General features: G+C 34.2%; 1 protein-coding gene across 1 annotated transcript in view; it reads right to left on the bottom strand.

The window, feature by feature from the left end:
- Ndufaf2 (NADH:ubiquinone oxidoreductase complex assembly factor 2) overlaps nt 1–26,740 on the bottom strand; it is a 274,128-nt gene that overhangs the window by 121,526 nt on the left and 125,862 nt on the right. The window contains exon 3 of the mRNA XM_010626936.3: nt 9,571–9,611. Within this exon, the coding sequence (XP_010625238.1) occupies nt 9,571–9,611 (41 nt within the window). The remainder of the gene's footprint in view (nt 1–9,570; nt 9,612–26,740) is intronic.

The following is a 26,740-nucleotide window of genomic DNA, read 5'->3' as shown; positions in this document are numbered from 1 at the left end:
AGTTCGAGACCAGCCTGGGCTACATAGTGAGTTCTAGGTCAGTCTCAACTACATAGTGAGACCCTGTCTCAACCCCCACCCCCAAATCTATCTCCCTATTCCTTTATTTCATTTTGCTCTTGGTTTATATTTGGAGTTTCTCAAAGAAAAGAAAGCATGTGATATTTAAGCTTGTGTGACTTATTTTACTTAACACTGTGGTCTCAAAGTATATCGATTTTTCTACAAATAACTTGTTTATCCTTCTTTATGGCAGTGTAGTACTCCAAACATTATATCAGTTCAGTTCAGTAGGTTAAAAAACTATTCTGAAGATGAGTAATTTTCAACCATTTGAACTGTAATCTTTAGTTTCTGTATCAGTCATAGTTTTCCAGATAAAATGTTGGAAAAGACAGAGGGAAGAGCTGATATTGCAGGTTGAGTCAGAAAGTAATCTGCAGGTAGAATTCTGCTTTCCTCAAGTTCTATCAGGGCCCCTTTCTATAAAGCTTTTAACTGTTTAGGTGAGGCCCACACATATAATACTGGGTAACTTATTTACTCAAAGTCTACTGATTTACATGTTAGTTTCATCTTTAAAACACCTTGACAGCAGAATCTAGACTACTATTTGGCCAAATATTTGGGTACCATGGTCTGGTTGAGTTGAATAAGTACACTTTATATAAGCTAATACACAAACACATGTGTAATAAATATATACATGTAACAGTAAATATTCTATGGATATTGTTATTTTTCTGTGGTACTAAGAATTAAACCCAGGGGGCACTGAACTACATCCACAGCCCTATTTTTTTTTTTTTGAGGTGGGGTCTCCCTGAGTTGCACAGGTTGGCCTTAAACTTGTGATCCTTCTGCCTCAGCATCCAAGTAGTTGGGATTATGGGAATATGCCACTGTGCCATGTTCTTAGCAAGCATTTGTAGGAAAATATTTTCTGTTATGTGTTTTTTTTCAACTTCATTAGAGATAAAATACCTATAACCCACTAATTTAATTTTACAGCCCACTAACATATCACATTGATTAAAAAACCCTGCCCTTGATAACACATCTATTTATTCATACTTTATAATGCTAAGAAATGAATCACAAAAACACCTGAATGTAGTATTTGAAAAGGAAATTGTGTTTGAAAATATGAACACAGTGAACATATGTGTATCAGAACATGCAAAATGCCAAGTTTATTACTATAGGGACAACATACTTCAAATGGATATAACATTTTATGACCATTGTGATAAAAATTTGAGAATAAAATCAGGCACACCTATATTAGGTGTGGTGGCACACAACTGTTATGCTAGCACAATGGAGGCTGAGGCAGATGATTTTGAGGCTTTTCTACATAGTGAGTTCAATGCCAGCCTGGATTAGATAATGAGACCCTATCTCAAAAAACCAAACCAGGACCGGGGATTTAGCTCAATGGTTCTGCCACCTGCCTTGTAAGCACAAGGACCTGAGTTCGATACCCAGTACCCACCCCCAAATTAAATCACAATAGCAATGATTTCTTTTAAAAATTTAGATTGTAAAAAATCATTACTTCTCCAGCATGCAGAAGAGAAAAAACACAAGAAGTTTGATGAGATAACTGAGAAAAGCACAGATTAAAAATCCTAATACTACGTTGACTATCTTAAGTGTTTTTACTATGGATCTAAACTTGTTTTAAAACCTGAGACTCGTCTTAAAACCTGGCTGAGACTTGTCTTAGCAAGCGATAATATGACTCAGAAGGTTAATTGCAGTATTCAGAATTAATTACGTATATTTTTAATAAGCATTGAAAAAGTTTTGGTTAACCTTAAAGAACCTGAACAGGAATAATCTAAAAATAATGAATAATAGCACCTTATTTATATACAAGCTTTAAAAAGCTTGTATTCTGGACCTTAAAAGTCAGATAAAGGTCAAAACTGAGTGGGAAATGTGCTAGAAATAAGCCAAGCTAAAGCACAGATCTCACCTTCACATAGATATACAAAAGAAGCAACTCTTTTAGACTAAGAAAGGTGTGATCCTTGGAATTTGACAAATTATTTCTTAGTAAGACCCGCCTAAAACCGTTTTTTTGAAAACTGAAGCAATTTTTAACAAACTAGCATAAACAACACTTACACAATTTATAATAAATACCTACATTAGGCAAAAATAGCTTACTGGTTAAGAATATACTCCTGAGGAGTTCAAAACATTAAAATGATTCAATTTCATTTCTTACCATATTTTTTTCCTAAGAAGCATGATAAATTTTAGTATAGTCTTATAATTTTCACAGAGGTAGAGGTGAATATTGAAGAAGATACACAGAAAAAAGACACCTCTAAATGTTATGTGTCAAGCACTTGCTTTTATTCATTTTTTGACAGTTAAGTGAAAACAGCAGAACACAAAAGTGTAAGTACATCACAGTTATAATTATGTACTAATATATGCATGAGTAAATGAGCTTGTTAAAATTAAGAGCCATAGGATTGGGAGTAATTTATTAATTTTTATTTTATTTTATCTCCCCCACCTCCATCGGGAATCAAACTCAGGACCTCGCAATTTCCAGGTAGGTGGCGCCACTGAGCTACATCCCCTGTCCCTGGAGTAATTTAATAAAGGAAAAAAATCAAGTGAGATCACAGTACTAACCAAGGCAGACAGTTATAAAAGGGCTCAATAGTTAAAGTGGTACATGTACCCTGCAGATCACCAGCCACTTCTGGTTAGAAAGAATCCCCTCCTCTTCCTGAGCCAAGACGTGTGCATGAGTCAGGCATGAGTGATGTGGAATGACTGGCATTACACTGACCTGCAGGGTCCTTCCTTTGAGGGTAGTGGTAAAACCGTTTAACCATGTTTTTATTTTCCCCCTCTTGGGGAGGTGGAAATGCCAGTAGGTAAATAAACAATGGTATGTTGATCAAGCTCAAGATATAATATTTCTAACCCTGGAAGTCAAAGATCCCAGAGTGACGATCACAGAACACATGATGAACTTGTGTAAACTTGAAATAAAATCTGGTATCTGAAGGTAGTGTGCAAATGTATTTTCCTTGCAACTTGAAAGTATGAAACTATTTCAATTTTGCAAAGGGAAAAATGAAACTAAAAACAGTATAAATATAATTTAACAGTGTTATATCAAATATATCTAGGTCAGGGTAGCATAGGCAAAAAAAGCCTACAAAGAAATTAAGTTATTAAATATATACTAGGTGCTTCACAATAAGCAACTGAATGAATAATAAATCCACTTAAGCATTTAAGGCTTTTGAAAGGAATTCCAGAAACTAAGCCACATTGATTTTTTTAATGCATATTGCTAGGATAATTCCTTAAGTGCTTTGGTATTTTCAAATTTCACATATCCCTTTTTTCAGTTTATTCAGAATATTTTATTTTTATACTAGAGCCCTAACATGTTCTCTTAAAATATATGATTCAAAGTTTCACTGTATACTCTTAAAAATATATTTTATGTGTAGAAATAAATACAGCTAATACATGCCGATAGGACCAAAGCCCTCTGTGATCCCCTCTTTCAATAATCTCCTTCCTCAGAAGTTAACAACTACCCTAAATTTCTTATCTATCTTTTCGCGCATTTTAATTCTTTTACTCCATAAAAAATATCAGCGATGGTTTTCTTAATTCTTTCACTCGTATCTCCTAAGACATGAAAAACTGCACCCCCTTGTACATTTCAGCTGACATAAATAATGGTAAAGGATGCGTTTCTAGCTTATTGTGTACTGAATGCATACTCTTAATTTTTTTGTCAACGTCTTGGAGCTGCAGTTTAGTACAGCCATATAATATAATTGGCAGAACTAGTCCTCATTGTCAAACCCAATCAGCCAAATCTGACTTAGTCTGTCAGAAAAGTCTGACTTAGTTTTAAAATTCAAATAAATGTGTTACTATGCATCCCCATGACAACTTTTTCACTTGTGAATTTTAATTTTAAGATAATGAATGGATAGCTAGCTAGCTAGGTGGACAAAGAAGCTCTAAGTCAGGGATAGCAAACCTTTAAGAGCTTTTAATGATAACAAACAGCCGGCTGGGGCACCCGTACCATAGGTTTGCACTGCTGCTCTATGTCATGGATTCTTGCCATGAATTTGTGGCCTAAATGAAATCACATGTTGCCCCCTCCAATCGTTTTTATTGAAGCTTTCTCTGCTTTCTTCTCTATGGGCTCACCCTCAGGTGAGATTTACTTTCCAATCACTTCTTTGGTGACCTGCAGATTTTTTAAATTGAAGGCAAGGGGCCATTTAACATTTAGTATAGACAAGGGATAGGTTTTCTTTTGAAAGATGGGAAAGAGATGATTGATAAGAAGTCAGAAGTGAAAACTAGCAGATGAGAAAGAGTTCTCAAGCAGATCAGTTTTTGGAAAGAGTGCATATGGAAAGAAAGAACATGGAAATTCATTTTAAAAAGCTCTTTATACCCATATATTTATTTCATAGAAAGTCTTTGTGTAGCCAGTGATATAGGCACCCTACTGAAAACCATTAATCAATGGCAGGATTGGCAAACTAGAATTTCTCTGCTCACTGTTCTTGTAAATAAAGTTTTACTGGACATGACCACACTCATTTATATACTGCTTTCACGTCACAATAGCAGAGTTGATGAGCTGCTACAGAGATCATTTGCTCACAAAGCCTAAAATATTTGCTATCAGGTGTTGTATAAGAAAATTTGCCAACCTTCACCTACAGTATTGTTCATGCCATTAAAACTTTTCTCTATCAAAATTATATAGTCACATACTTCATAGGGCCATATCACTTAAAAAGACTTGTTAAAGTCAGATGTGGTGGCACGTGCCTGTAATCCCAGCACTCAGGAGGCTGAGGCAGGAGGAGCATTGTGAGATCAAGGCTAATCTGGACTACGTAGTGAGCTGTCCCCCACCCCCCAAAAAAGTATAAAAGTTTGTTATAAAAAATAGTATCTTGGGCCCATAATTTAGCTCAGTGACACCCACCTGCCTCGCAAGCACAAGGTCCTGACTTTAATCCCTGGTACCACACACACACACACACACACACACACACACACATACACACACACACAACGCACACAAGAATGAGTATCTCTTCATTCTTTTATATGATGTTTCATTGTTTACTTGCAGTGCTGGGGATCAAACCCAGGACCTGGTACATTCTAGGCAAGCAGTCTGAGTGAGCTACATTCCCAATCCTTACTTAATGCTTATGGTTATAGCGCAGGCCAAACCAAAGACTCAAAACAGTGTCCAGCAGGTATAAAGTAGACTCTGCTTTTAAACACGCCATCATAGTTAAATAATATTCTTATATTACTCCTTCATTTTTAAGTTCTAAGCACTGTATATTAATTTCTCATTGGGCCAGGGATTTAGCTCAGTGGTTCCGCTGCCTGCCTCACGTGCACAAGGACCCGAGCTCGATCCCCGGTACCAAAAAAAAAAAAAAAAAAAATCAAATTAATTTCTCATTATTGGAAATAAGGGCTTTATCTCAATTTTCTTACTCATGAATACTCTCAATAGATCAAATTCAATATTTACATTATATGAGTAAACACTATAAACAAGTGAGTCAGATAATGCACTAATTTTTCTTTTCCTACACAAGATTTACTTTTCTTGGAGTTAATGAATTAATTTTATTTATTTTCCATGTACTTACAAGTCCACTTGATATATTCTAATGTATTAAGATACTCTATTTCATGATTTTGGAAAAAAAATTGTTCATGGATCCTCTTTACCCATATTACTGATATAGTTGCCCTCATATTCTACTACAATTAACCTAAGTCGTAGCTTTCTTTCTTGATCTTATGCCTTCCTTTTTCTTTGTTTACTCCTTTAGTAACTTCCAGAATGTTTCTGGAGGATAAATCTATGGGAATTTGCTCCTCTAAAAAAGTTTATTCCACACTCAAACTTAGATGGTATCACTGGGTACAGGATTTTAAGCTGGCTTTGTAAATAGGGAGGTGGAGGGGTTGAAGGGAGGGCAGGGGTATGGGAAATAAATAGGAACCAAGATACATCATGTATAGATACAAGTTCCCAATGATGAATGTAACTGTATTGCATACTTAAAATATACCAATAAACTTAATGGGGAAAAACAAAAGAATTCTAGGCTGGCACTCACTACTCATTCAAATGTAGAAGGAACTCACTGTCTAGCTTCCAGTGTTGCTGGTCCTCTAGTTTTCTATCCTGTTTTCCATCTGTCTTTCTGCACTACTTCATAAAAAATTGCTTCAGTATAAAGTGTAACGCTTCCATTAAATATTTCATTTCTATTATACTTCTTTTTCCTCTAAGAGCTTTTTATTTTTGAATTTTCCTTCTTTCATCTAGTATTATGTTGTTTTATGATTGCAAAATGTTCTCATCTCTGAAGACAGTAATTAGCTTAAGTTTTTAAGTAGTTTTATCTAAGTTACCTTTGCCTGGTTATGTGTGTGGCTTTCTGTTTTTACACTCTCCTCCAATGTTGGATATTTCCAGATAAATCTTGCATCTCTGGTGCCATAGGTGAGACTTGTCAACTCAATTTCACTGTAAAGAAATCTAATTGAGCACTCTTCTTGGCTGGTCAGAATCCCCAGAGAAGTATCTTCTAATACCCTGCCTGGAGCTTAAGTACTGTTTGTCTTTGTTCCTGGATCCTACTAGGGAAAAATAAATCTAGAGATCTTATTTTCAGTATGCACATGTTCATTTAATTCCTCTATTTTCAGAATGGTGCTTTTCCTCTCAAATTTGTCAGGAAAAGTCTGGACTGTTTTCTCTTTCCCAAGTATAAACGTGGAGTTTTCAATTAGATAAAGAAGAAATTGCCTGGTTGTACATTACCACAAAGGGAATTTAACAGCATCTTTTACTTTTTTTCAAATTTAACACTGATATAAGGCTATCATTTAGTACATGATTTATGTTCCAATTCCATCAATTACCTCATTTTTTACCCCATTCTGGAATCACATTACATTTTGTTGTCATGTTTATCAGTCTTTCTTAGTAGTTCATGACACTAATATAACTGGTCTTGTGTTTTATGAAATGTCTTATCACTTAGATTTTCTGCTTGTTTTCCCATGATTACATTAGGATTATGCAGTTTTAGAAGAATACTATATTATTCTCAGTTCCTTAAACAAGGAGGAACACACAATGTCAGGTTTATTCTACTTGGTAAAACTTTTGGAGATCTGGTTAAGGTGACAGCCGCTAGATTTTTTTTTTAACTAGAAAGGTTCTTTTTTTCCTCCTTTGTAACTAATAACTAATATGTAAGGCGATACTTTGTGACTGTGTAAGCAGGCTGTTCCACAAAGAATATGAATTTATGGTTTGAGTACATATCGATGATTTTTCCTGGAATCAATTGTTACTTTGGTAGTAAAAGAAATGTTGATTTTCCAGTTCTTATTATTTCACATTTACTGGTTGAAATCTAATTGCCCTTAAACAAATTTTCAACCAGGTCATGGTTAATAATATCAGCTCAACTCCATTTTCAAAGTTTCTTGGCACTATCAGTTACTGAGCATTTTGGGGTTCTGTGTTTCAAATTGGGTTATTTCAGAACTTCTTCATTGCAGACTAGGATTCATTATGCTCACTTTGGCTAAAGTTTTTATTATTTGTCTATCTTCCAAAACATGGTTTGGTTTTGCCTCAATATTCTTTGACTTTGTAGATTTCTGTCTTTTAAAATATATTGTTAAAAAATAAAATAATTGAAAATATATATTGTTATTTTCATTAGACTTGAAAAAGCAAACTCATGTGTTTTATCCACAATCTTGAATGCCCACTATTCTTTCCCTGCTTTCAAACTTTATAGAAACAATACACTGTATGAAATCACCTGAAATTTGCTCTTTTTGCTCAATATCATGTTTCTGAAATTTATCCATGTTGATGCACACAGCTTAAGTTCATTCTTTTTAAAGCAATGATGTTATATCTCAGTGTTACATATAGTGATATTATATCTTATGCCACAATTTTTAAAAATTGGTTTCCACTACATTCCTAAAAATAATATGGTAAGGTTTGGGGTGGGAACGGGGAATCTATTTTTTGAGAAGAACATAACTTCCATCTTTGCAATTTAAGTCAATAGGAAAGTAAGATTATATATTCAGAATGTCAGTCTCAAGACATTTCAATTATGTAACTTATAAAATGAGCCTAATAATACCGAGTACAGAGAACTCAATGTCAGTTACTTGGAGACAACACTGAAATGAGACTCAGGAATTCAGAATTAAGATTCCTCTCTGAATGCTAAACTGCAAGACTGACACATTATGGGTCAGAGAAAAGAAATGGAAAGAGTAAAACAAAAGAATAGCTATGGGGCTAGCAACTTGGTAGAATCTGACATAATTTATTAAATATTTTGGTTATTTGTATACATTTTTGAATTTTTTTTTTCTCTTAATATGACATATCTAGAATCTGTGACTGGAGAATTTAAAAGTGACAGCAGCAGAATGGAGTTTGGTGATGTTAATAACTAAGGTGATATTTTAAGAGAAGTAGCTATTCTGTTGAGGCAGGGATGCTAGTGTGGATAAAGAACTGAGCAGCTAAGACTCAGGAAGACACAAAGGGAGAAGGCCGTGAGCCAGGTTCTAATCTCTACCATTAGAACGGGAGAGTGGCCTGGATGTTGGCAAAAATAAAAATGATGACCAGGTACAGATAAATATACTTTGATTACAAAGCTCCTCGAATTCTCTAAGCTCACAAAATGATAGGATATTTTGGTAGTGCCTGGGGAAAGCAAGAAGTTTTACCTACCTTCTGTAGGGAGTTGGAAAGTGAGCACAACTCACTTCAAGGGAGGGAAGAAGGGAGTCATTATTGTTCAGCACAGGAGACTATGGTTGAGGTCTGTCCTAATTACTTTCTCATGGCTGTGATGAAATACATGTTAAGAAGGAGACACTCAAAAGTTAGAGCAGAAGAGGTTTATTTTGGACTCATGGCTTGTAGTGGTTTCAGACCATAGCTAGTTCCAAGGCAGAGTGGCACAGCAGAAGAAAAACAGTTGATGGCATGGCAGGCAGGAAGCAGAGCAGGATGTGGGGAGAACAAAGGATATATGCATACCACCCCAGGCCATGCCCTCTTCTCAGCTGGCTTCGCCTCCTAACATCACACCCATGATCCAGGCCAAGAAGAAATAACTGGATGCGAGCTATGGTAAATTCAAATTATCTAAAAAGTATATTTTATATTTTTTAAAGCTTTATTACCTCATTTAATAATTTATAGGAATTTTGTTATATCCCATAAAATAACCATTTTAATCACACAATTTGTATTAATATATATTAGTATATCATATTAATACTTTATTAGTAAATATTTAAAATTATTTTCTATGAACTATAATTTACACCTTGTGAAGATGCACAATATTTTTTCCTTGAGGCTTCATGTATCCTCTGGAGTGCAAATTCTCAATTGACAAGCATTGTATTATAAACACAGGCTACTTGAATGCTTTTGTTTTGTATTCTTACCTCCATGGTAGGTGGAATATTTCTTTTTCTTCTAATCCAAGCTAGAAAGAAAAGTAATACTTGAGTGTCAGTTCTCTGTGATTTATGTAAACATTGTATTCATTTATGCATAAAAATATTCTTGAGCATCTACTAACATTATTTTATATACTGGAGATGCAGAAGGAATTGAACAGGTCAAGGTCCCTCCTCTACAGTAGCACACACACTACTGAAGGGTGTTCAAAAGATCAGCATAGAAACTTATCCTATCAAGTGGATATTTGCGTCACGAAGATATGTAACAGAAGAGGAAAGATAAACAGGGGGCAGTTTCGTATTTTTAAAATCACAGCTCATAATCATCTGAATTCAGTTTAGTGTGTTTATAGCATACACGCCAAATGACAATATAGTAAACCTCAAGGTAATAAAAAATTATATTATTTTGGAAACTTGAATTAGTTATTGTTCAATTTAGCAAGGAAAGAACATAGAAACGTTTTTATTACAGAGATTTCTCTTCTCTAGCAAGCAGCTCCTCTAGTGGAAGCATCATCAGGCTAACCCTCGGGAGACAGATGCAGAGATAGAGCAGCACATTTGTGAGTGCCTGTGGGGTACCGGGCACTGTGCTCGATGCTTCAGAGTTGCCTCTGCGGAAGCTGTCAGAACCACATGGAAGACACAGTAAAGCATAGAGCTTAGGAGAATAAGTTCTAGAGTCAGATTTTCTGGGTTCAAATTCCAACTCCATCATTTACTAGCAATGTCATCTGGGACAAGTTACTTAATTTTCTAAGCATTAAATTTCCTATTTATAGAATGAAAACTATAATACAGTACACTGAACTACATACACACAAACACACACACACACACACACACACACCAGCCCAGTACAAAGTAAACATAAAAGCAGAGATCAGTAATATCTGCTTGAAATATCAGAATATAAGAAAATATATTGTAGGGAATATGATGTTTAGAAGGTAGAAAACCACAGTTTTATTTGTTTCTATTTGACTAAATCTTCATTATAAAATTTGAAGTATGCTTATTTTATAGGGAATTAAGTAACTTTCCTGAGTTAATAAAATAAGTAGTAATTGTGGGATTTGAATCCAGATCTGACCCCTTCTCTGGCTCTAAAAACCATCTGTGCTCTACTCGCTTGGACTTCAGTGAGAAACATACAGAGTACTAAACCAGGAGAGGAACAAGTAAGACCTTAATTATATGTCACAAAATAAACACTATGGACCCAACTTTACAGATTAGGAAACTAAAGCTCAGACAGATTAAGTAACTTGCCTATGCATCTAATTAGTAGCAGACTGGAAAACCAAACCCTGGTTGAAATGGCAGTAAAAACCTGAGCTTTGTCCATTACCCAGATACTTTTTCTTCAGATCAACCTTACCAGCTTGCCTTTTATCATCTAAGTACTGATACTTTCCTTGTAAAAAGTCCAGCACTCAGTAGTTGCAGGTGTGGAAGCAGAAACATTTAACTGTATGTCTGTGATCACTTCTTCTGTTCTTTTGCACTGATCACATGTATATATCTCTAATATAGTTCCAATGTTTCCCATTCTGCTTCTGAACTTCTGTCCTTGCTATTCTTTTCTGCATTCTCTTTCTCATTACCTTTCACACTTATTTGGCCAATTTCTACCAAAACTTGCATAGATTTTATATTCCTTGTTAGACTGTAAGGTTGTCATGGGCAGGATATATCCACCAGGACATTTATTTTTCTATCATTTATTTTAAAGCCTTGAAAGACTAGGTTCTTAATATAATTGCTGAAGAAATACTTCTACTATAAAAATATTCATTGTAATAGGATTCTGATCGTTATGAGAAAATTCAACATACCAAAACCAAAATTCCTCTATGCAGTCAAGGAAATAAGTGATTAATAAAATTTTTCAATTGCTTCTTTATAGTTAAAATGTTACTTTTGGATTTTTTTTCTAGGCAAGAGGCTTCATTAAAATAATTCAATATTATTATTAATGATATTAAATATGAGTCACATACTTGTAAAAGGTTTTAATAAATCTTCAATTTTAATTTAGATTAGAAAGTTAATTCAGAACAATAAACAGCTAGTACAGGGCTCAGTGAACTTTATCTTTCAAACCAGATTCAGTCCACTGCTTGTTTTTCATATATTTAAATGACTGAAAAAAGAAATTCATAGGACCATTTTCGTTGACACAACACATGAAAATTGTACAGAATTCAAAATTTCAGTGTCTTTAAATAATGTTTCAAAGAATAATGTTTAATTGAAACACAGTCACATTCATTTATATCTATGGCTGCTATGTGCTACAACAGCAGTGTTGAATAGTTGTAACAGACAAAGTGACCCGCAAAGCCTAAAATGCTTACTACCATCTGGTGCTTACAAGAAAAAGTTTGGGTTGAAGATGTGACTCAGTTCTGCACAACCTTGTACTAGGGCTACCATTTACCAACAATCATGTATCTTGATGCAAAAAAATTTCATATTTTCTAAAATAAAAATCATTATGAATGAATGAATACACGGTTATGGTTTGTGTCTAAATATTCCCCTGCAAAGTCTCATGCAGCCATGGGTGGGGCTTTTCAGAGATGGCTGGATCTGGAGTGTGTCATGCTGGGATCAAGGCTGGGTGATTACTAAATCACTCCAGTGATTGGTTTGACATAGTTCTGGATAGGATTAAGGGTATCCTTCGCTGGGTATGACAGCTATCCACCCTAAAGGTGGGTAGGATGTATAAGCTATAAAGAACAAAAAGAGGTTCACTGATTTTTGTGTACTGATTGCTGCCTAGTTGTTTTCTGCCTTCTGCCTGCCATGAACTGTTTCTTCTCTGTGATGTCCTCTGCTATGCTGCCCTATCTTGGAGGCACCCAATTATGAACTGAAACCTCTACAAACTATGAGCAAAATAAACCTTCCTTCCTTTAATTTTGGGTATTAGGTATTTTGTTTCAAGGAGAAAAGTAACTAAGATAATACACTTTTATAGTATATGAACACATACCAGTACGTATAAGATCAGAAGAAAAAGTGTAATGATATAATGCACACTATCATCCCCCCCCAAAAAAACCTCAAAATAAAAATTTGTCTTATATATGAGTCTATAATGCAGATTTTACAATTCTCTTGGAATGTCAGAAAAAGAAAAATGCCTTAATTGAACCAAATAATTAAAAAAACTCCAAGTATGTAAAAAGGCCTGATATGTTTTCTAAAGTTTATTCACTCATAAATGTAAGAATGTAATAGAACTCAAGTACTGCTTATATCAAATATGACCTCATCTATTCACTATCAAAGGAAATTATTCTCTAGGGAATGATATAGGGCTTCCTTTAGTTTCATCTTAAAGGATCATGTAAAGGATCTTTGTTTTATATAGATATATAAATGCAACTGCTGAAATAAATGTGTTTATGATTCCATAATAACCACACATTTAAGATACCTTGAAATAATAGTTGGTGCCACTACTATTTGTCAGGTAAGTATTAACTGTTAAAGCTGGAAATTTCAAAATTCATCATCCATTTATATAATCAGACCCACTTTCCCAACTTCTATAAGCAACACAGGAAATGTCCTGCTGAAGGCTGGCAATGGTTAGGTGGAAGACAGAATAGAAGAAGGCATCACTATTAAATCATTACTTTTGAACTTCAAAGCAATATGAAAGAGAACCTCTATCCAATTATAAACTATATACTGATTTTGCCATTGCTAATTATATCAAGGTGGATTCTATACCAGTCTTCATTATAATTTAGTATATTCATTTGAAGAGAATTTAGCAAGATAACTGGACAGTTTATTCCTTAAGATCCTAATATTCTTTTACCAGTACTTATTTGCATTCTCATCAGTATGCATGAGATTTTCATTGAACTTTAGTACTCCTATTGGATCATCACAATCTATAATGAGTGTAAAGTGAACATGCAAATTAAAACTCTCATTAATCACTACGAGAGACTGGAAGAAGCAGGCAGAAAAATACTTCATGAAGCATACATTCTTCAAACCTCCATAAGTACTAAAAATACCTAGTACACTTAGAAACACTGCCAACAGGCTATGGTTAAATGAGATATCCATCACCTGACTCAGTAGGTAACTATTCAGAGCCAAAAGCAATCAACAGAGATTTTAAATTAGAAATATGTGTTATTTACTTAAGGAAGAGACTATGGAAAAGGTGATCTTTGCCAGTTCTAAATTTTATTCATAAAGAATGATAAATATTTTAAAAATCTACATTTTTCAACTGGAAAAATTCTTCAAAGGATATATTATGAAATGAGCCATTTTCTGATTATTGGGGTTTTTTTTTGGGGGGGGTGTCTCAGGGCTTGTATCCACGGCCTCTCCACTAAGCTGCTTTCCTATCCCTTTTTAATATTTTAAGTCTGGATTTCACTAAGTTTCCCAGGCTGAGCTCAAACTGCCATTTTTCTGCCTCAGTCTCCCAGAGTGCTGGATTACAGGCATGTACCACCATGCCCAGCTGGTTACTAACCTTTAAGTATATATTAAGGATTTTATTAGTTTAAGTTGGCATATAAAGTTACAAATTTTATGATGCTCATACTTGTTAGTGTTCCTTCTTCTTAATCAAATTTATTGAGAATTTATATTAGAAAACAGTGAAGGTAAGTATACAATTTCACAAAATCTGACTAATATGTACTGTCTATGACTATCATTACAATCAGTACAGAGCACATTTCCTTTCCCACCCCCTCCCCAAAGTTCCCTGGTGTCTGTTTACATGCAAATAGTCACATCACCCTATCCAAGCTCCCAGGCAACAAAGGATATATTCTGTCATTGTAGCTCAGTTTTGTTTTCTCTATTTCATAACAGAAACTTTGGCAATATGTATCTTTTTAACATCTGCCTTATTTCACTCAGCAGAATGTCCTTGAGGTTCATCCATGTTACCGTGTGTAGAAGAATCTCTTAATGTAGTCCCCCCACCTTCTGCTTACTCATATGCATGCCTGTACGATCTCTTCCTACTAAGGGCAGGACCTTGACTTAGTGCTAACTATGAAGATTTGGCACAGGTAATGGGACATACATGATTACATGATTATATTAAGAAAAAGACTACAGTACCCATCTTGTGATGGACCTTTGCTCCCTTACTGGTTATATAATTAAAAAAAAAGAGCAGTCATGTTGAGAAACTCCATAAGGCAAGAAGAGGTTGTGGTAACCATTAGGATTCAGGATGGCCATGAGACAACAAGCGGGGAAAAACTGAAGTGTTCAGTCCTACAACTGCAAGGGACTGAATGCTGTCAATAACCACCCAAGTGAGAAGGTGTATCTTTGCCTTGTTAAGACTCCAGTTGAAAACTCAACCCTGGCTGACATTTTAATCAGAGTCTCACAAGATCCTATGTAGAGAACCCATCTAGGCTGTGCCTTGGCTCCTGACCCACAGAAACTGTAACATGATGTGTTGTTTTAAATTGCTAATTTTGTGGTAATATTGACGAACGAAAGTTAAAAAAATACACACAATAAGCTTAACTGGATTTCCTTTGCAATACACTGAAGTATGACATTCACTTATCTATTCAGCAATTAGATGAATATTTGGGAGCTTTTCAGTTTTGGGTTATTATAAATAAAACTGCTGTGAAGGATTTGGGTACTAGTATTTGGATGGACTTATGTCTTTGTGTCTTGGGAAAATACCTAGCAGAATATTTAGGTTATAGAGTAACTGAAATTTATGAAAATGTAAGGTACTTTACATTGTTAAAGTGTCTATTCAAATCTTTTGCCCATTCTTAAATTCTGATCTTTCTTAGCAGCAAAATCTAAGTAAAACAGTTTATATTAAGTTAAATCCTTCAATATTGTTTTTTCCAAAAAAGGTTATAGGTATACTTTGTATATTGATATAAATCAATGTAGGACAGTATTTTTTAAAGCCTAGAATATTTTGATTAGGGATATAATGAATTTATAGTTCAATCTGATGAAAACATTGTTTAAATATTGACTTTTCAGATCTGTGAAAATTATGTCTCTCATTTAAGGTTTTCTAATTTTCTCTGCAATGTGTTTTGCTTTTTCAATGTTTAGATCTTAGATATAGTTTTGTATATTTATCCTTAAATAGTTTACATTTTTAAATGTATTTTAATACTATAATTTAAAACTATGGTTAGCAATTGTTTGGTATTAAAGTGTAGAAATTCAACTGACTTTACCGTATTGATTGCCTTAATAACTCAAAATTGTACCATTTATGGGCCAGGGATGTAGCTCAGGGGTGCCGTGCCTTCCTGGCAAGCTCAAGGTCTTAAATTCAATCCCCTGTACCACCAAAACAAAAAACAAAGAAAATGTATCATTTACTAATTTTTGTTATTCATTTTTTATTCACTCATTAATTTTGTATACTGGAGACAATGTACATTATATGTAATCATGTCATCTGTGAACAGTTCTTTTTGTCTGTTTTAATTTGTATTTTTAATTGTCTATTATATTGCCTAGGATTTAAAAAAATGATATGAAATTAAAACTGACGATGTTTTTTTGGCTAGTTCTCAATCTTGGGGGAAAACATCTCTCTTTCATCACTAACTGTGTTTATAACTTTTGCTTTCTTAAAACTCATAATCAGATTGAGGAACTTCTTTCTCATCTCATGTCAAACAGGAGTTTTTAGTCAAAAATATGTTGAATTTTGTCAACTGTTCTCCCGTACCAACTAAAATTAACAATATTTTTTCTTTTAATATGTTAAATATAAATTGGACTTTAAAATAACAAACCAACCTGACTTCAGCTCAAGCAGTAGCTGGTCTCCCTTGGACTGCAGCTGCAGCAGACTGCAGCCTAGATGACTGAAGTTGAGTGGGATGGGGGGACTTAGTCAGACCTGAGTGAGCAGGGTATCTTGGGGCTCTGTTCTCAAAGCAAAGTCTTTCAAGGCAGTTTAAACTTTTATACCCTGGAACCTGATATGGGTAGCATCTGACCAATTCCTGAGATTCCCTCTATGTATATTTCCTATTCTTCTGGTAAAAAGTATAATGCTTCTTTCATATTGGTGATTATCTTTTCAGCAACTACACTCTTGGCTTCAGCTTTACACTTAAGCACTTATTTTCTGGCCAAAGTGTTAAGTTTTCAAATCTTTCTGCTCTGTATATAAGCTAATTGAGTTAAACAGAACAATATAAGATATGAAAGATCACTTTGGTAAAGAATTAGAAGTATGAGATGAAAACAAGCAGAAATATGTGATATGAAAAATTCAATGGAAAATATGGATAGCCGTCTTGACCATTCTGAGAACAGTGCTAGAAATCGAAGACAAGGTGGATAGAGTAGATCACAAACTCAGTAACAAAATGACAAGACACCATGTAAGATGTACTAGATAACTCAGAACAATAGCAACTCCCCCCAAACAACCTCAGAATTACATAAATAAAAAGTAGAAGACAATAGGTACAAAATTTTTATTCACTAAAATCATACTAGAGAAAATTTCAAATCTAGGGAAAAAAGTCATTATTTACATACAAGAGATACATATAACCCAAACAGCCAAAACCAGAAAAGAACCTCTCTATTACATGTCATAATAAAAATTCTAGTAATTCAACAAAAGGAGAAAATACTATTAAAAAAAGCTGTGAGAGAAAAATAGCAAGTAACTTACAAAGGCAAGCCTTTGGAAAAACTGTAGATATCTCAGCACAAACCTTAAATGCCAGGACAATCTGGAATGAATTTCTTCAAGACTTAACATAAAACAATTGTCAATCCAAACTTTTATACTCTGCAAAAATAACCAACACCGATAGGAAACAGCTACAGAAGGGGAAAGCAAACTGGAGAATGGCAGAAGGTGCCTATAAAAAAGAAGCTTCCTCAACTTGATGAAACGCATCTATGAGAAAAAACCTACAGAAAACATAATATTAAATGGTTAAAGACAGAATACTTTCTCACTATGATCAGGAACAACACAAGAATTTTCACTCATTTCTTTTATTTCGTAGTGTAATTGAGGTTCTCACCAATGCAAACAGATATAGGGAAAAATATACCCTGGAACCTGATATGGGTAGCATCTGACCAATTCCTGAGATTCCCTCTATGTATATTTCCTATTCTTCTGGTAAAAAGTATAATGCTTCTTTCATATTGGTGATTATCTTTTCAGCAACTACACTCTTGGCTTCAGCTTTACACTTAAGCACTTATTTTCTGGCCAAAGTGTTAAGTTTTCAAATCTTTCTGCTCTGTATATAAGCTAATTGAGTTAAACAGAACAATATAAGATATGAAAGATCACTTTGGTAAAGAATTAGAAGTATGAGATGAAAACAAGCAGAAATATGTGATATGAAAAATTCAATGGAAAATATGGATAGCCGTCTTGACCATTCTGAGAACAGTGCTAGAAATCGAAGACAAGGTGGATAGAGTAGATCACAAACTCAGTAACAAAATGACAAGACACCATGTAAGATGTACTAGATAACTCAGAACAATAGCAACTCCCCCCAAACAACCTCAGAATTACATAAATAAAAAGTAGAAGACAATAGGTACAAAATTTTTATTCACTAAAATCATACTAGAGAAAATTTCAAATCTAGGGAAAAAAGTCATTATTTACATACAAGAGATACATATAACCCAAACAGCCAAAACCAGAAAAGAACCTCTCTATTACATGTCATAATAAAAATTCTAGTAATTCAACAAAAGGAGAAAATACTATTAAAAAAAGCTGTGAGAGAAAAATAGCAAGTAACTTACAAAGGCAAGCCTTTGGAAAAACTGTAGATATCTCAGCACAAACCTTAAATGCCAGGACAATCTGGAATGAATTTCTTCAAGACTTAACATAAAACAATTGTCAATCCAAACTTTTATACTCTGCAAAAATAACCAACACCGATAGGAAACAGCTACAGAAGGGGAAAGCAAACTGGAGAATGGCAGAAGGTGCCTATAAAAAAGAAGCTTCCTCAACTTGATGAAACGCATCTATGAGAAAAAACCTACAGAAAACATAATATTAAATGGTTAAAGACAGAATACTTTCTCACTATGATCAGGAACAACACAAGAATTTTCACTCATTTCTTTTATTTCGTAGTGTAATTGAGGTTCTCACCAATGCAAACAGATATAGGGAAAAATGATGTCTAGCTTGGAAAGGATCAAAAATGTCTTTATTCACAGATAAAATAATCTGTATAAAAATCTGATTAACAAAAAGCTATGAATGAATTAAGCAAAGCCTTTCACTATAAGACCAATATCCAAAAATATACTGCATATTTATATAAAAACAATAATAAGAAATGTGAAATTTAAAAGCCAATATTAATTATAATAGCACTGAGAATGTAAAGTATTTAGGAATAAATCTAACAAAAGATGTGTAATATATGTACATCAAAACCTAAAATCTTTGCTGAGAGAATTAACAGCGTAGAAAAATAAAGAAATATGTAATGTTCAGGGGTTTGAAGATTCTTATTATTAAAATGTCAACTAACCAAGCACAATTAAAATTCTAGAATGGATTTTGTAGAAACTAACACGCTGATTCTAAAATTCATTTGGAAATGCAAAAAACCTAGAATCATCAAAACAATTTAAAAAAAATAGAATATTGGGAAACTAATAATTATTGGTATCAAGACTTAAAAAGCTACAGTTATCAAGGAACTGAGTTCCTCAGTCAAATAAATATTGGGATCCTGAAGCCAAGCAACAGTCAACTGAGTGAGCATGGAAGTATATCTCCTGTGGCCAGATAACAGCCACAAACTGAGCTTGAAAGTACATCACGCCTGAGCAGAGGCTTGAGATGATTACACATACAAATTTTTGAGAGATTCAGGAACAAGACAAGGTTGTCCACTATCACCATTTCTGTTCAATATAGTTCTTGAAACACTAGCTCTAGCAATTAGACAAGATAAAGAAATAAAAGAGATGTGGATAGGGAAGGAAGAATTTAAATTATTATTTGTAGATGACATGATCTTTTACATAGCAGACCTGAAAAACTCCATCAAAAGAACCCTAGAACTAATAACCAAATTCAGTTATGTAGCAGGATATAAAGTCAATACTCAAAATTTAATAGTGTTCCTATATATCTACAACAAACTGACTGAGAGGGAATTTAGGGAAAAAATACCTTTAATAATATTATCAGGAAAAATGAAATATAGTAAAACCTTGGTTTGTGAGAATAATTTGTTCTGCTCATAATCCAAAAATATTTATATATCAAACTGTATATCAAAGTGTGGGGGTAAGAAACAGAGACAGAGTCAGAGACAGAGACAGAGGGGAGAGAATCATGTATGCTCATGTCATATTTGGCACGATATACTACTTGTACTACGAGATGTTGCTCTTTTATCAAGTTAAAATTTCTTAGAAGTGTTTGGTTGTCTTATGGAATACTTTCAGACCAAGTAATTTGCAATCCAAGGTTTGACTATACTTAGGAATTAAACTAACCGAGAAGAGGAAGAACTCTGCAACAGAAACTATAGTACTTTGAAAAGGGGGATTGAAGAGGTTATAAGAAAATGGAAAGATATCCTCTGTTCCTGGATAGGCAGAACCAATATAGTTAAAATGGCCATGCCTCCAAAACTATTATATGATTTAATGCAATCTCAATCAAAATACCAATAAACATTTCTTAGAGAACTGGAGAAAGCAATTCTAAAGTTCATATGGAACTAGAAGAGATCCAGAATACCAAAAGCAATTCTGAGTAACAAGGGCAAGGCAGGGGATATCATAATCCCAGACCTGAAGTTATAATACAAAGCTACAGTTATAGCATGGTATTAACAAAAAAGCAGACTTGTAGATCAATGGAACAGAATAGAAGATACAGAAACAACTCCAGGCACACTCAGTTACATGATTTTTGACAAAAGGCCAAATCTCTTTGTTGGAAGAAAGGTACACTATAACAAATGGTGCTGGAAAAACTGGCTATCCACAAGCCAACAACTGAACTTAAACTCATGTCTCTCACCATACACTAAAATATAAATAGATCAAAGATCTAAACATTAGAGCAGAAACAATATGCTGGAAGAAAAAATATGTAAAAGTCTCAAAATGGGTATAAGCAAAGAATTTCTGAATAAAACCCCAGTTGTGCAAGACCAAGAATCAGCACATGGAAACATGTTAAATTAAAAAAGGCTTTTGTGCAGCAAAAAAAAAAAAAACAACACCAACAAAGTGAAGAAACAACCTAAAGAATGAATGAAAAAAAATTTTTGCAGCCACTCCTCAAAGGACTAACATCTAGAATATTTAAGAGCTCAAAAAATTAAATATCCCCCAAATTAAACCCAATAAAAATAATTTAATTTGGGGTATATATAATTTTTTTAAGGTTGTTTCCATCCCCACTACTGGGAAAAAAGTTCATTTCATAGGATTTCCATTTCTTTGATTATAGTAAAAGCTTTAATGTTGTTATAAGTGTGATCAATTTTGAATTTTAAAAAATTCTCAGGAAAAAACCCAAGGTTAAAGAAAATTGTTTTTACATATTGACTTTATATCCATATATCTTGGCGAATCCTCTTGTTACTTATCATTTATTAATTTATGTGGTTTTGTCATGTCAACATTCAAATAATCTAATAGCGGTTGTTTTTTTCCCTTTCCTTTCATTGTTCTAAACCGTTATTTTTCTTATTTTATTTTGTTGACCAGAACTTCCAAAAAAAAAATGTTGAATGGTACTTGTAGTATGTATCTCTGTCTCATTTCTGAGTTTTTGATGTTACATCTTTCAGTAGCTTTCTTGCTGAAAATTTTGTTAAAGGTGGTGTCTATTAATAACTTGCAAAGCTCTGTATTTTTAAAAATTACCAATAAATATTGAATCTAATAAAGAAAAAGAATTACAGATACAATTTTTGAGAGATTCTATATAATACTATTATATACATTTCATGTTGTGAATTAAATTTAATAATTTCAATGAAACTATAATATTATCCAGTACAAAGTACTATACTATATTCTATAAATAAGTCCAAGATAGTGTCAGCAAGTCAGCAAAGTTCTCACAATATCACTTCCTTAGATACAGTACTTTAAGTTTCAAGTGGATTCACTGAACAGATAAATGACTGAATTTATACTTATATTATAAAATGTGTTGAAAATTAAATGATGAGCAAGGTAAGGACTTTATCTTAAAGAATCTTCAAACTCAGGCAGAGGAGGGTAGAAAAGTAAACAGGGAATCCGCTATACTGTGTGTGACCGGGGGGCGGGGGATAAGGTAAGTGGGGAAAAAAAACTGAAAGAACACCCAATCTAGTACTATGGTAGTGGGTAGGGGTCAGAAAAGACTTCCAAAAAGAATCAATGTCTACTCCAAAACTTGGAGGATTAGTAGGAGTTAGCCAAGTTATCAAGGAGGTAGGTAACATAATGCAATATTAAAAGGGTTTGAGGTGTAGCTTTCTGGCATGGAATTTTCCTAGTATGCACAAAGCCATAGGTTCAGTCACCAGCACTGAAGAAAACAAAAACAATAAACATTTTGAAGATAGACAATATGGATTTAAATATGGTTTCCCGCTGCTATTTAAAATCATTCTCAAATCACAGTGCTTCATTAGAAAAAAAGTATCAGAAGGGGCATTCTCACTACTATATCTACCCACATCTATGTCCATGCACTGGGGCTTTCTGATAACACTGCTGATGAAATTTCCATTGTTTTTGTCATTGACCAGGTCTTCTGCCTGTGTACTAGATCCTGTTCTACTTCACCTTTTCAAGGACTTTCTTTTTCCTGTGTTATAAATAATTGCTTTTGGAATGGCTCTTTCCCATTGCTATTAAAAAATTCTGTTTCTTCTGCCTTTAAAATAAAATAAAGTCTCTTGACTACACTTTACTCTCTAGGCTTTTTCTCTTTATTCTCCTTTTCTTTACAGATAAACTCATAAACATTTTCTATATAAGCGATGGTGAACTTTTTAGCACTTTCAATAACAACAAACAGCCTGCTATGGCACACATGCCATAGGTTTGCCACCTCTGATCTATACTCTTTTTCTCTAAATTCTTTCTTGCTACTTAGTATGTCTTGAATCTAGAGTCCCCAAAAGCCTCAGGCAGTCATAGGTGGGGCTTCATGGAGGTGGCTGGATGTAGGGTGTGCGATACTGGGATCAAGGATGTACAATGCTAGAATCAAGGGTGTGAGTGCTGCCCACCCTAATGGTGGGTAGCTTGGATAAGATATAAAGGAAAGAAAGAGCTGTTCCTCGCTTCTCACTTGCTGCTTGCTGCCTTCTTCCTGCCCTGCTTTGGCATGAACTGTCTCTCCTCTGCAATGTCCCTCTGGTGTCCCACCCTGCCCTAGAGATAGCCAACTATGATGATCCTTTAACTTTTGAGTGTCAGGTATTTGGTCTCAGCAATGAAAAAGAATAACTAAGATTACTCTTTTTTTTTTTAAATCAAGCTTTTTTTTCCATCACTCTACAGAACTCCTTTGTTAGAATTACTAAGGATCTTTATTCTTAAAACAAATAGTGCACCCCCAATCATCTCTTCCTCCTTGATAACTGGCTTTCAATATCAGATGTTTCTTTTTTAAGTTTTTTGTTTCTTTTTTGTCTCCAGTTAAGAGGAGACACAAGAATCAGTCTTTAAATTACTGAATTTCTACTTACTCTTATCCCCGTTGTCATTTTAATCAGTCTCGTGGCTTTATACACCATTTATTTCCTTGTAACTCCCAAATTTTATCTCTAACCCAGACTTCTCCATTAAATTTTTGGCTTACAATTTAACATCTTTATCTGGATGTTGAATAAGCACCTCAAACTTACTATGCCCAAAATGATTTCATTTTCCTCTGTCACTTCTTCCTTTTGTAGTTTTGCCTGTCACAGTTACAGGAAACTTCATTCTTTCCAGCTGAGGCCAAAAAAGCTTGTAAGTCATTACTTTCATTCTCTCACACTCCACATTGTTTGTTGATAAATCCAGTTGGCTCTACCTTTACAAGAGATACATTATGCAACTACATCTTTCCATTCCTACTGTTACTCTGGTCCAAGTCACAATTGTCCTTTGCCTAAACTTTTACAAAAGCCTCCTGTTTCCATATTTTGACTATGTCACTCTCATTTACTTTGCAAGATAGAAGCCACGGTGATGCTGTTAAATATAACTTAGCATGTGCCTAATTCTTTTCAAAACTCTTCAATGGCTTCTAATCTTAGAGTATTAGCCAGTCTCTATCATGGCCTACAGAGGCCCAAAAGATTGCATAACCTGTGAATTTTCTAAATGTATCCCTATTATTTTCTCTCTGGCTCTATCCCTTTCACATTAATTTCCTTGCTGTTCCATAACTACCTAAGAATTAGTATCGTTTCTCTTTCAGGGCTTTCATATCTGCTTCAGAAATGATCCTCTGCTAGTTATCGGCATGACCAGCAACTTCTGTCTTTATTCAAAAGTCACTTTCTCAGCAAGGCCTTTTCTGAACACTATTTAAAACTGCAGAATCCTCCCAGATGCTCCCTACACTCTGTCTCTACCTTATTTTCTGCAGACATTAGCACACTAGTATATAGTTTAGTTTTTTATCTGATTTGTCTTTCTCAAACCTATTCTCCAACCCAGAATGTGAGCTCATGAATGCAGAGGTTCTCGGCAAACACTTGTTAAATAAATCCATGAAAAGCTATGTAGTTTAATCCACAGTAAAGAGAATATGAGTCTTATGGGTACCTGTGTTCCGCTATTAATAACTGATAAATGACAAACTGTATTCATCTGGACCAGAAAATACTTCAGACTCATTTGGTGGTGACATCTTTAAATTTTTTCTCTCTCCTTCCCTTTTTATAGTGTTGCATGTGTTTAACTTTAATTTACTTTTTCATAAAGTTCTTATTTTTATATTTAATTGATGTGTAATGTTGCTAAATTTTTTTTTTTCATTTCAGTGTTTGGTTGATATACTTAAGAATATGCCCCATGGGATACTTATGCTGAATTACTAGATCAGGACAGAGTCATAAAAAGCATTAAAACTTCATTCTAATTCTCTGAATTCAAAGGCTAAAAAATGAGTCATTACCTATTTGTTTATTTATAACTTAATTTATTTCTATGAACACTTTTAATTCTATATTATTATTGGAAAAGATGACAAAATAGCCTCATTATAAGAAGGTACAAGCATTATTTGAAAATTCCAATTGTAGCTTATGACACTAGAAAGTCTTAAAATAAGAAAGCTCAATTATTCCTCCTAGGGGTTGCCAATTTATATTTTGCTTTTCTTTAAAAAAATCTCCATTATATATGATATTTATGCTATTTTTTTCATAGTTCTAGTATTTTCATAGCTAACAAGCAGGAATGGGAAAGACATTTTTACTCCACGCTTATGTAAATGTTAACGCAATGCCCATAGCTACTGCATATAAGTTACCATGTTATGCTCACAAAGAAGCACAGGATTTGCATGTATGTAGCTGTATAACCCAGGCAACTTATTAACTTATTTAACTTTTCTAAACCTTAGATATTCTTTCTATTAATGTGTATGATTATAATGTCTACCATAAAGGACTGTTACAATGATTAAACGAAATAATGACTGTAAAGCAACTGTATAATATCTGACACTCTTGGTAGGTATTAAGTGATATTTAAAATAGATGTCAGTAATTTTGTTAAAGTTATTTTAGTTGCAAATAACAAAGGCAAGCTTAAGCTAGATTTCATTTGTTCAATAAATTATTTATTGAGAACTTATTATGTGCCTTACTATGCGTTTGTTAGGCACTATACTAAGAAAGATTAAACAAAAAAAGAACTTTTTTTTTTTTGGTACTGGGGATCGAACTCAGGTCCTTGTGCTTGCAAGGCAGGCAGCAGAACCACTGAGCTAAATCTCTGGCCCCTAAAAAAGGGAATTTTATAACAAGAATGTGAGGTGCCACTTAGAACTCAGACTTACAATTGAATTTCATACAGAAAGAAATTAAGTTGAGAACTGGAAGGCTACTGGAAACCTAGGAAATATTTTGTCTCTATATGTACTCTAATTTATAAACTGGTTTCAGTTTTCTTCTCTGTAGATCAGCTTTTTCTGAAAAACATATTTTTGATGGTGGGTTGAAGCTGGCTATTCAAAAACTACCAAGTATTCATGTTACTGTTTCATTCACAAGGATCATTCACCTTAATTTCAAAATCTTAACATAAGGATCAACTCTCCATCCTTGTACAAACAGGAAGTCAACTATCAGACTCATTTTGAGTTGAACAAATATTCTAAATGGTATGTACAAGTATTCTCCAATATTTATAAAAAGGAAAACTAAGACTGAAGAGCATATCAGTTTTTCAAGTTTGTGTGGGCAGTAGTGAGTGCCAGAGACAGAATTCAAATCCTGGTATGTAAGTACAAGGTCACTTCATCAAAATATGTGCCTTTTACATTCCACATTGTAAGAGGTTTACTTGCTTCATCATAGCCCCAGCTCTGCTAAATGTTTTGTAATTCTTTTTGCTCTACATGTGTTCCCGTCTTAGTTACTTTTCTTGCGGCTGAGATAAAATACCCAAGACCCAAAGTTAAAGGAGGGAAAATTTATTTCAGCTCACAGTTTGTAAAGATTTTAGTTCATAATCTGCTGGCTCCAAGGCAAGGTGGCATGGGAGAGTGGCATCACAGAGGAGAAAAAGTTCATGGCAGGCAAAAGGCAGCAAGAGCAGCCAAGCAGCTAGTGGTAAGCAGCAAGCAACAAGCAGTGACCATAGCAGCCCTCTTTTTGTCCCTTATATTTTATCCAGGCTGTCCTTAGGGAGGGTAGCACTCACAGTCAGAGTAGGGCACCCTTAATCTTAGCATCCCACAGTGAATCAATCCCAGCATCACACACTCTAGATCCACTCACCTCTGAAAACCTCCACCTATGACTGCATGGAGCTTTGGGGGCTTTGAGAAATTTACACTACTATTCTATACTTTTCTTTTCATAATGCTACCATTCTACTCCAAATGTTGACCTCTCACCTGAAGCACCACATCTAAGGCCATCAGTTTTTA

This window comes from Fukomys damarensis, unplaced genomic scaffold (genome assembly GCF_012274545.1).
Source record: "Fukomys damarensis isolate Sample0158 unplaced genomic scaffold, DMR_v1.0_HiC HiC_scaffold_1, whole genome shotgun sequence".
In the NCBI taxonomy this organism is placed as follows: Eukaryota; Metazoa; Chordata; class Mammalia; order Rodentia; family Bathyergidae; genus Fukomys; species Fukomys damarensis.
Note: the sequence above shows the minus strand (reverse complement) of the source record. Positions and strands in the feature narration are given on the sequence as shown.